This window comes from Nelumbo nucifera, chromosome 1 (genome assembly GCF_055504915.1).
Source record: "Nelumbo nucifera cultivar China Antique chromosome 1, China Antique-T2T, whole genome shotgun sequence".
In the NCBI taxonomy this organism is placed as follows: domain Eukaryota; kingdom Viridiplantae; phylum Streptophyta; class Magnoliopsida; order Proteales; family Nelumbonaceae; genus Nelumbo; species Nelumbo nucifera.
The window spans coordinates 121326954-121339389 of NC_142649.1; the positions used below are offsets into that span (position 1 = coordinate 121326954).

Consider the following 12436-nt stretch of genomic DNA (forward strand, 5'->3'; position numbering starts at 1 on the left):
ACTTTTTTCATAGTCTTTTCAGCAATCCAAGTGTTAGTTGCTTGTTTGTTATGATATATACATGAACTATTGTACTCAGTATTAAGTGTCTTAATACAATAAGTGAGACCCTCTTGCAATGGTGAAGCATGTATCTGCCATAGACAGTCTTTCCATGCACATTGAGTTGTAACATCGGACTTTTCATTTTTTATATACTTGATTTGAAGTCATATTATAACAATGTGATATTTGAGAGCAGCCCTAAATTCTTTGACACTTGGAAAGTGCATAACCACTTGCAAATTAGGCACTTCAATAATGAATGGTGCTTTAAGCACATGTCTTGCATCATCATCATCTAAATCTACTAGGCTTTCATATCCTGACGTGGGTTTATAATCTGATAGACCATTATCATCTTTTATTTGAATCCTAACATCATCTTTATTCATATCAACATAAAAAATAACACCACTCCTATCATTGACTTCATTTTCACTAAATTCATAATCAAACATTTCATCTTCAGGCTCCTCATTAGGCACATTTAGGTCAATGCCTTGAATTACTTCAAACTCCTCATTATCAACACGATGCCCAATATGATATTCAATTTACTCAGACAACTAAAAACAAGTAGAGGTAAACAACTAAACACAAAAAATGCAGATACATATAACACAATTTTTTATTAAGGGATTATCATCATTTCTAACAATTATCATCTTTTGAAAATAAAAATATAAGTATTTTCTATACATGAAATAAAGAACACAATTACAAAGGGTTGTGTGAATAGTGTGAGCACTGACTTTTGAGCACTAAAATCGACCTATCTCTGAATCATGCATTGTTGAAAATGTTTGCCCATATTTATTTTATTAGAGTTTAATTTTTCGACTTTGGTATTAGCATAACTGAAGAGCTATACGTTCAACCAAGTGGCAAACTGATTCTAGTATTATAAGGTAAAGTGTTTGTACAAACATAGAAAGAACATTTAAACTCAATTTGAAATGAATACAAATACAAACATGTAAGGTGCAAAACCTTATATTTTGTATTATTCCATATGTATTTTCACTGTACATACTTGTATTTGTACTCCTTCCAAACTGAGCCTTACTAGAAAAAAAAGGGAAGTGATTAAGCACAAACAAATAAAACTGAACTCAGAAAAAAAAAGAAAACCAAAAAGAAGCTTTAAAAAACCCATTCTGTCAATCCTAAAATCAATGAAGAAATTGAACTCCTACAAGAAAACAAAGAAACATAGCAAAGAAATGATTGAGCATAAATGAATAAAATCGAACAATCCTAAAATTAGTGAAACATAGCAAATAAATGATTCGAGCAATCCTAAAATCATTTAATAAATCGAACTCCCACAAGAAAAAAATAGAAAAGAAATATGAATCCAACTTGGTGAATAAATCGAAAACGAATAAAACATATACACTATAAGAAAACGAATAAAAGAAATACGAAAATGAACTCACATAAATACTAACCTTTCTATCGATAAGTTCTTGGATTATCATATAATGAACATAAAATAATATTCAAAATGGAAATATGAGATCACTCGGTGGTAAACAATAGCCTCTGGTGGAGAACAGTCATCGGAAAATGGATGGTATATTCCGGGAAGTGGAATATTCTGAGTAATACCTTTGTTGCAACTATTAGGGTTTTGCATTTGAGTGTTTTGTCAAAGAGAACGGGAATTGTAAGGAGTTGCTCGATTAAGGGAAAATACGGTATTTTTCAAATAGCTCAGATGTCGTCTAAGGGTAAAAATGTAATTATACACATTTTCTGTCTTGGTCTTTGATGAAAGGGAGGCATTTGTCAAATTTTTTTTCAAAAATAGAGGGGAACCATAGCAAGATTTTTTAATATTTTTGGGTCTTGAGGTCGTTGAATATAAACAAATCAATTTTATGTTGAGTTATTAAAAAAAATATTCTTAACGAATTTCCAAGCTAGGCTTCATACTTTATATGAATGTTGGGTTTGGGTTCAAGATCTAGGTTCAATGGTAAAGTTGTGCTTCATACTAAGACCATAATGTATTATGTTAATATAGAGACCATGTTTGGCCCAACCTATGAACAAGTATAGATCATAATCTCTCCCAATTAGGAATATCAACTAAAGCAGGTTTAGGTTGGGAGATGAGGATTATACCCCCATCCTAGTCTTTAGTTTTTAAGTAACTTCACATTAATTAGTAGAGTTGTATCTTGGGTCAGGTTAGCCCAAACCAAATCCCCAAAAACTAAGTTGGGCTGAATTTCAGTTAAGGTAAAAAAAAAGTATGAACCCTATTCAACTTTCTAGTTTAGTTAGGGTTAAGGCATTTACCAACCCAAACCCAATTTAACATGATAACTCTGCTTTGTTTGCACATAACAATGCTAATATTGAATTATCATGAACCATTGGAGGCTAGTAAGTAGGTACATCTACCAAAAGATAAGTGGATGAATTAAGCCAACATGAGACCAACTCAGTCCTAACCTAACTCAAAGTTTTAGGGTTGGAGGTTAACAAGTTGGGTTAGATTAGGGTTGGCCTCAACTTCCTTGGCGCAACTTGACTTGCACGGTCATGGGTCATAGGTCAAGCTTTTTTTGGTATTTAACACAACACATTAACAACTCGTAGGCCAGACATTGCACCTATGATAATCGATACAAAAGCTATGGCCTAGGTCCAAACACAAGTTCCAAGCTTGAAAAAATAAATTTGTACCTTGTTTTGAGCTTACATTTTGTATATATAAAATATTAAATATAACATAACATAAAATATCACATATATATATGTATGTATGCATGTATGTATGCATGTATGTATGCATGTATGTATGTATGTATGTATGTATGTATGTATGTATGTATGTATGTATGTATGTATGTATGTATGTATGTATGTATGTATGTATGTATGTATGTATATGCAAGGATAAAAAAATAACAATGTACCGGGGCAACATATCGGCGAATAGGTATCATATAGGGGACTTCTCGATACGCCCCTACAAGGGGGAGTTTCAAGGTTTGGTCTAGTCCAAGGGGTAAAACTGGCCTTTAATCGACTCATCTGAATCAATTTCAAAGAAAAAAAAAACAACCAAAGATATTTTGAACCTTAATATTATGTATAAAATACATGTATTTAAATATCTAGGGTGGACTAGACTTAAAGTATTAGGCCCATGTCCCAACTTAAAATTTGTTGGCTTGATTTACGAGCCCGCCCAAACAGAAAACCTATGACCGAGCTATAAATATCTGGGTTGGGTTTGTCTTAGGTTTAAATAAGGGAAATTGTCTAAAACTCACCAAGAGTTTTCAACATTTCTTTTAAACTCACCACAACTTTTCAAAATGTCTAAAACTCACAATGTTAGTAAGTTTTTATTTTTCAAAACTCACCTTCCATTAGTGCACCACTAGTGCTTCTTAAAAGAGGTGTCCATGTCAGCATAAATAATAATTTTCATGACCAAATTATCCTTGAATGGTGAGTTAGAGGAAAAATGGTCATTTTCAGTTTTCAATTTTCTCGTTTTTTTTTGCATTTTTAATGTTTTGTTATAATTTCCAATTTTGTTATAACTTCTGTTTTTTTATAATTTCTGTTTTTTTACAATTTATAAATTTTCCTGAATTTTTTGTTATTTATTTACAATTTTTGTGTTTTTCTATATTTTTTGGTGTTTTTTCTACAATTTTATTTTATGATTTTGTTTTTAAATTTCTATAGTTTCTATAATTTTAAAATATTTTTTATTTTGTTTGCAATTTCTATAATTTTTATATTTTTTGTAATTTCTATGTTTTTATGTATTTTATATTTGAAAATATGTTTTTGAACCTTTTCATTCTTTTCATGTCTAAATATTAAAATGGTAATATATTAACACCCGTTAATTTATTTTGTATATATTTTATATTTTTCTATGAAGGTTAAAATGGTAATATATTAATGTCTGTTAGTCTGTTTAACGTCAAGTTAGTGACATGGTAAGTTTTAGACATTTTGAAAAGTTGAGGTAAGTTTAACAGAAATGCTGAAAACTCATGGTGAGTTTTAGACAATTTCCCTTTAAATAATCATCCTTACCATTAGTGCCACCCTTGCCATAGGGAGAAAAATGAACATCCATCGTCGATTGAGATGGGTTCAGATCTCAAAATTCATTTTTCTTTTAAGTCAAATGCTTGTTTTGGACTTGAAGGATATGAGAGCCCTTATGATTAGAGAACAAATTAATTTAAAAGAAAAAAATGTTAATTTAAATTGTGTTAGAACTTAAATATCTAACACTTATTTGGATTGAAAAAAGCGTAGGTTGCATAGATCGTGTTGGTAGTGGGGAGGTAATCCCAACACTCTAATAAACAATAATATTAAATTTATATTAAAGTTACAATTAAATATGATAACATGTATTATTAAAGAATATACTTAATTACCTTATAACTTGAAAATTAAAATTACAATTGTTTAATACAATCAGATTAAATTAAAATAAGTAAATGGAAAAATAATACGTTAAAGTTAAGTAAACCTAAGCTTTATATTTGCACCGACTTGGTTTTAAATATATTTGGAGAGTGTTAATTATTGTAAATTAAATCATTTAATTATTGTTTGTGTAAATATTTATAGGAAATTCAAGTGGACTTTTATTATCATATGGTTGGTCATGCATAATCTATATGTAATTAATTTTAGTTTTTTGTCAATAAATTCATAAATCATCATTTAGGCTTTTGTTAAATAAGGTAATATTCTCCTAAACATGACAAGGCTATGGAACATTAGAGAGTTCATTATATCTTAGTTTTATTTAATAAAACCTATGCATTGCATGGGGCCCAACTAATAAATTGCATATAGTAAAATATGTGCAAGTTGGATTGGAATCTAGGCAAGGCGGAAGTATTAGGCACAAGTCCAGCTTGAGCCTAAATACAAAATATAGGCTCAAGTCTAGAATTTCTAGGTTGGGATATGAAAATTATCACCAGTAACCATTGCCATTCTAGGCTTTCAACATATAGATAGGTAATGGCATTTCATCACAAAACACTAATGATGATCATGCATTAAACAAGTATTTGGAGTAATATTGTGTTTGGAATTAGCCTTGCTAGATAAAGGATTTTAAATGAAGTGTTTATATTTAATGTGACATCATCCTATTATACATTTATACCAACTATAATCAAATGGTCAAATTTAAAAATAAATGTTTTATAATGGTTGACTCATTATTATGACTAGCATTTAGTGTAGATATAATCATATAATATTTTAGAAGCAACCAACAAGAAGGAAAATATCCTTTATTTTGGATGTATGATTTATGGGTATTGATGATGTATATCCACAATAATGTATCTCTATTGTGTCACATAAGTAGAGATGTAAGTCGGTTAGGTTAGGTGGGGTTGTTGTCAATCCTAATTCAAACTGAATTGTTGAACCCCCAACCCTAAAACTTTGGGTTGGGTATGGATTAGTCTCATATTGGTCCAACTTCTTTACTTTATTTTGCCAAATGTACTTATTTCTTATATTCCAAGAGTTTAAGCTAATTCAATATTTACATTTAAAATTTTTGACAAACAGTATACATGTATACACGTACATAAATGATGAATACATAAATACATAAACACTTAAGGCGAAAAATGCATATATATATACCATGTTCATGCTGGATGGAAAACTCGAATGGAGAGATGCTGAGGTTGACAAACCGATATGCAAGATAGACGCAATCAGAGTAGTCGGGGGTTTGGACCTAGGCTAGGCACTTGGATGCTTAAGTTAGTCGGACTTATTGCAAGAAGGTAGAGAGTTTGAGAGTAGAAAAGTAATCTAGTTTTGAATTCAACCGTGCATACCTTGTGAAGGAATGGAGGAGCCTTTATATAGGCTTTAGAGTCCAAGAATCGTGTTCGAGATATTTGGGAGCAATAGGTCTTATCGGCCCGTTATCTTTGAGGCATGTTGCACTTGTGTTGGCGATGATTAGACCTATTCACGGGGTGGGCTTCGGGCCTGACTTATATTGTGTCGGGCTCGGGCTTCGGGCCAGGCTCCATTCAAACTTTGGCAAAAGCCAAGCCTGAGCCCAAGCCCAATCCATGAACAGGTCTAACGATGATCCGCACCCAATCTCTCCGAAGCGTGCGGGGACCGGGGTCATCCCTGCTAGGTAGGTGAAGTGTCGCTAGCAGTTTTGGAACCGATAGGTGTGCTAACCAAACAATGACAACTCACCACATAGGTCAGTACCCCAAAGGTTGGTTTCCTAGGTTGGGGAGGTAAAGCAGATTAGCCACGTGTCCTGTCATAATTGGTTGGTCAAATAACCCCTCATCATATACATTACGAATGCATAGTTGTATATACATAAATAAATGCATGAATAATAAATATACATTTATACATGCAAATGTGAGATTAAGTTGGGTTCGAGCTAGCCCAACCCAAAATTAAGTTTAAGTTCATGCTTTTGAACTTCAACCCAACCCCAACCTAGCCTACACTTCAAGTTTAAGCCTCAAACCTAGTCTGAACTTCAACCCAACCCCAAAAGCCTACACACAAGACATCAACTAAGAGCAAATTAAGTCATTGTTTCTTCAAATATATGTTTGGCATCGATGCTGCAAATACAACACCGTTTTCTCGGTGTTGCTGATGTGTGGGTTGGAAGCACTATTTTTTGAGAAAATGGTGTTTTTTTTGTTTGGAAACGTTGCTACCAGGTAGGATGTTTCCTAGAGCAACAATAATACCTTATGTTTGGTACCAGTGCTCCATATTTGTTTTCAGCATTGGTACCCATTATAGGAAGTCCATGTCGCTACCACATCATGTCCTCATTGACAACAATGAGCTCCAATATGAAAAATGTTGAATTCGGCGTTGCTCCAAACCACACCTTCTCGATTTCCAAGGCATGGCTTGGAGCACCGTTTTTTATGGAAAAATGGTTCCAAATATTTTGATGTTTCTTGGAGCACCGATTTTTCCAATGTGGCGCTGATGTGTCACCATTTTCTGAAGCAATGACATCGATGCCAAACAGACGCCAAACAAACAACTGATGGACAAAACATCAAACACCCTTAATTTACGTTTCTAGTATAGACACTCTATGATTGTTTTAATTACAAATAAACAAAAAAGTTGACATTTCAAGTCAAAATGTCCAAGTAAGGTTGACGTGGCAGCATTTCAAATATAAACAACCATGGTGAGTCTATAAAAACAAAAAAAAAATGTACCATCACCATAATCACGGAAAAATGTATGATATCGAAAATATATGGTACCGATACTATCAAAAAAGCTTTCACCAGATACTAGTAGAGGACTTAGAGGTGTAAATTGGATCGTGCCGGTTGTGGCTTAGCATGACGGACTGTGGGTCGTGTCAAGCACGACACGATTGTATGGGCCATGTTAGGCCTAGGGTTTTAGGTCTATGGGTTTGCATGACACAACATGACTGAGTAGGCCGTGCCGTATGTGGCCTGACCCATTTTTATTTATATATTATATATAATAATAATATAATAATATAATATATAATTTTATTTTCAAATTTATTATATTATTGTATATATAAACAATTGTATACATCAAAATTCATATAAAATAAAGTTTTAAGATTTTTTTTAATTTATTTTATTTTTTTAAATTAAAAAGAAAATCATGGCTTGGCTCAATTTGTGGCCCGACTTAGTCCAAGGCTCAGCCTGAGGACTAGCCCAGCCCGTTAGCTCTGGCCGTGAACCGATCTGGTGCTGGGCCGATTCCCAAAAATATCCCCGAAAAGGAAAATACGGTTCGACTTGACCCACTGGCCGATGCCTGACACAGCACAGCCCGCACTTTGCATGGGCCGCATGTGGACCATGCTATGCCCTTGCACGGCCCCATTTTCACTTCTATACACGAGACACTAATCACATTCGAACATACAAGGCGGAAAAGAGCCCGCCGGGTCTAAACTTTTTTACTCTTAAAAAAGTTTAACTCTGGAGCCTTTCCCGAGACCGAACGAGGCCCGCGAAATGGGATTGTTTGTCCAATCCAAATCCTAAATTCGGAATTTCAAAATTTGAAAAACCACCGAAACCTAATAAGTTCCGAAGCACCAAAACCCGAAACGGCTGTCAAAACCGCGCAAATAAATTTTTTGAAATGACAGAAATGGCGGTTTCTGTTCGCAGTTCGCTCTTTCTTTCTCAGTAGCTTCAGTACAAAGGCCATCAGTTAGCACACATGTTTTCATCCTTCCATCTCTCTCTTAGGTTCTCCGCCCTTCCCATTTGACCAAATCCTCATTCTAACGTCGAAACAATAACGCCCAACGACCATGGCCGATCAGGAGAACTGCATGCGCGTCACTCGTGCAGCGAAGAAGAGGGCTGCCGCCGCTTTGGCGGCAACACAGTCTCTGCAACTTCCCGCGAATAAAAAACGAGTTGTGTTGGGGGAGCTCACGAATTTATCAAGCCTTGTATCGAATCAGCTTTCGGGACTTGAACCCAGGAAGCCCAAATGTAGAGTGAAGAAGAAGGAACAGAAACCGGTTGTGCCGGACATTGACGCGGATTCTGATGACCCCCAAATGTGTGCGCATTATGCACCCGATATCTATCAGTATCTCCACTCTATGGAGGTACGGAGTTGTGGCTGTTCTTTTAATATTGTTCTGGCATTTTCCATTCTGCATTTGCATTTTATGTGGGAGGTAGGTTTCTGGTTTCTAAGTAATTGGACGAGGGTTTTTGACTTTTGGGTTTACTGTTTTCGTAATCTTTATTAATGGTGTACGGGTGGATGTAGAGCTTCGACTTTTGGTAAATTGGATTTGTATATGGTCTATGCCAATTCACACGAAATGCTTCTCTTCTAGGTGGAGGAGAAAAGGAGACCACTGCCTGATTACATTGAGAAAATTCAGAAGGATGTTACAGCCAATATGCGAGGGATTTTGGTGGATTGGTTGGTTGAGGTTGCAGAGGAATACAAGCTAGTCCCCGACACCTTTTATCTCACCGTTTCCTACATCGACAGATTTCTATCCTCGCATGCTCTTAATAGGCAGAAATTACAGCTTCTGGGCGTTTCTTGTATGCTCATTGCCTCGTAAGCACGCGAGATTCCATAGCTTTATTGTTATTTCTCATCTGATTGTTGGTTACTAGTGTTTTTCTCTCAATCTGATAATTCTCTCTATCTTTTATTCTCACTTTGTTTCTCAACTGAGTATTCTCCTTTTGGTTTGTAATGTAGGAAGTACGAAGAAATCAGTCCTCCGCATGTAGAAGATTTTTGTTATATAACTGACAATACTTATACCAAGGAGGAGGTGATTTTCCTTTCTCAATTTCTCCTTATGATCCATTTGCTTCTACCTTCTCTATTTTTTTCTCCCTTTGCGTATCCTTTTAAAGTTTTTGCATGATTCTGTGACTAAATTGCAGGTGGTGAAGATGGAAACCGATATACTCAATTTTTTAAAGTTTGAGATGGGTAATCCAACGATAAAGACTTTCCTCAGGTGGGAAAACTATTTACTTCTGTCTTCTTTTTTTTTTTGCTCTTGTATTAGCCATGTATATGCGAATACGTTGTTGGCATGTATTTTTCTAATGTTTTTGGATTATCTTAGGCTTGGATTGCCGATGGCTTATGCATGATGAGCTTCCTTTTGTCATTTTATCTTGTTCAATTCACAAAACACCTGTCATATTTGTATCCAACAATTACTGAACTGCAGGCAGCAGTCTCTGTTCTATTGTTGGGATTTTTGTGTTGTTTTCCTATGATTATTTTCTACTTGAAGGTGTTATTATTATCTGAACTTTCAATGTGCTGACTGCTGATTATGGTTGATCTTCTGTTCTGATTTGCAGAAGATTTACAAGGGCTGCACAAGAGGATCGTAAAGTAAGATACTAATCGCCTGTCTTGTTTTATCCTTGTTATTTTATCAGAACCTTTTATATTGGTGCTGATTACTGAAACTTAGAAGTTATTATTTGCAACTAATTATCGGTTCTATCATTTCTATACAGTCTCCCAATTTGCAATTGGAGTTCCTGGGGTGTTATCTAGCAGAGTTAAGCTTGTTGGATTATGGTTGTGTACGGTTCTTGCCATCACTTGTTGCTGCTTCAGTTGTATTTCTTGCAAGATTCACAATCCGACCAAAGATGAATCCTTGGGTGAGGACCTGGTCCCATGCTTCTGCTTTCTCTTAATTATCTGTTATTGTCTACTGAGGGGTAACTAATGAATTTGTATACATTTTGCAGAGTTTAACCCTGCAGCATTACTCAGGATATAGACCGTCTGATCTAAAGGATTGTGTCCTTGCCATACATGATTTGCAATTGAATAGAAAAGGGAGTTCTTTGGTTGCTGTAAGAGATAAATACAAGCAGCACAAGGTATCCTTTTTCTTTCCCCTTTAGTAACTGTCTGGTGGTGCCCTATATTTTACAGAAGAGGTCTGATTAAATCTTGACATATTTTTAACAGTTTAAATGTGTGGCAACATTGGCTTCTCCCCCAGAGATGCCTAATCATTACTTCGAAGACATAAAAGGATAAATGACGATATGATTCTCAGATTTTGGTCAGATTGTGGCGACTGTATGACTTCAAAGCAGAAATATAGCTTGGTATTGGGGATGAAAGTTACTGGAAGACATTTATTTGAAAGGAGATTTTTTGAGCTTCTACTGCCTATGTGCCTGAATGCAGTTCTCTGAAATGGGTGTATGACCTAGAAATAGTGAGTTCAAAGTCTGTAAACTTGAGAGAAGCAGAGCTGGGAGCATCTCTAGCTAGAAGGATATCTTCCACAAGTAACTTCGGATGATTATTGAAATGGGCATCAACTTCCTGAGTAAAATTCTTATCATGGTGTGAGCTAAGTTGGTGGGTCATGTTGATATAAAAAATACTTGTATCTTCTGGTCATATGTTAGTTCTTGATAGGATTGTTATAGGAACATGGACTTAACTCCTGAATCATGATTCTTTTGTTTTTTTTCCCTTTTTTCAACTAACCTGTAAACAAACAAATATTTCATACTAAAGAGGTTTTATACTTAGGCCTTGTGCTTCCAGTTTGTCTTTTGAATGTTCTTTTTAGCCTTTGATTTTCTTTCTTGGTTCACGACGTGTTTGTAAATTGTATTTGCTATGGTGTTAAAAGACACAGATGAATTGCTGAAGTTGGAAGATGTTCACTAATAATCCTCTGCTTGAGTGTACTTTAAGGTGATTACCATTTGCGAATAGGGCACGAAATAAGGTGGAATTGAATGGTGGATTTACTTGGGATATTGCCTTGATCTATAGTTTGTACTTGGTGGCTTTGAATTCTAAGTTTCTAACAATACTTTTCCCCCTAAATTTGTAATTTAAAATGGACTGGACCATCAGGGGCACATTAGGTTCACAGTTGGAAATGGAATTGAAATCCATCAGAATTGGAATTGGAATGGCCTATTCCTTTTGCCCATTTGGTTCAAATGATCATTCTCTTAAATGGTGGAATAATATTCCAACAAGGAGGGGAATGAGATTCCAATTCCACTTAACCAAAGGGTTAATTGGAATATTCCACTCCAATTGTCCCTATTCCTGCAAAACAAATGGACCCCAAGTTTTGACAAAAATCTAGATTTGATATGGGTCTTGCTATATCAGTAATTCAGTGATGTTGGGCTTGTACAGATCAGATAGTTGATTTGAACAGTGTGCTGGTGAGTTTTCTTTCTAGGTCTTGGCTTTTTTAGGTATGTTGTGGTAAGGAGCTGATCTTTTTGTATAAGTAGATTATATATAGTCCCACCGTGTCATATCAGTAATAAGGAATTCAGGATGGGAATGGGATTGAGATCCACATCAAATCCAGACAGTTCACTTGTATTGTACCTTTAAACACTAAGGCCGTGTTTGGTTTGAAGGAAAAGGTAGGGAAAGGAAGGAAAAAACAGGGAAACCTATACGAACCTTGTAAAGGTTTCCCTGTCCTTCCCTTCTTTTCCCTACCATTTCCTTGGAACCAAACACAGCCCAACGAAAAAGAAGAAAAATTAAAGCAATGGCAGATCTATCTAGAAATTGCTCATATTGAGATTTGAAAATGTTGTGTATATGAAGAAATTTATTTATTTATTTTTTATAATTACCCCACTCAAATAAAATAGTAGAGGGTCAAATAAAATTTAACTTGTTAAATGAAGTCTTTTTTTCATGGTTTTAAAAGGCCTAAGAGTAAAGCCACAGATGTACCCCCATCCCTACTGATCAAAGGTCCTGGATCTGCCACCGAATTAAAGGGATCTGAAGATGAAATGTACAAAAACCACATGTCTGAAGTACACAACCA

The 12436-nt window shown here is 35.0% G+C and overlaps 1 protein-coding gene across 1 annotated transcript; it reads left to right on the forward strand.

The window, feature by feature from the left end:
• The first annotated feature begins 8257 nt into the window (after positions 1–8257).
• Positions 8258–11165, forward strand: LOC104611679 (G2/mitotic-specific cyclin C13-1-like). The gene is made up of 8 exons (XM_010278852.3): positions 8258–8704; positions 8942–9174; positions 9322–9397; positions 9513–9589; positions 9945–9978; positions 10107–10256; positions 10347–10481; positions 10573–11165. Exons 1-8 carry the CDS (start codon positions 8399–8401, stop codon positions 10642–10644), a joined length of 1083 nt encoding a protein of 360 aa, XP_010277154.1. The 5' UTR covers positions 8258–8398; the 3' UTR covers positions 10645–11165.
• Positions 11166–12436: the final 1271 nt, after the last annotated feature.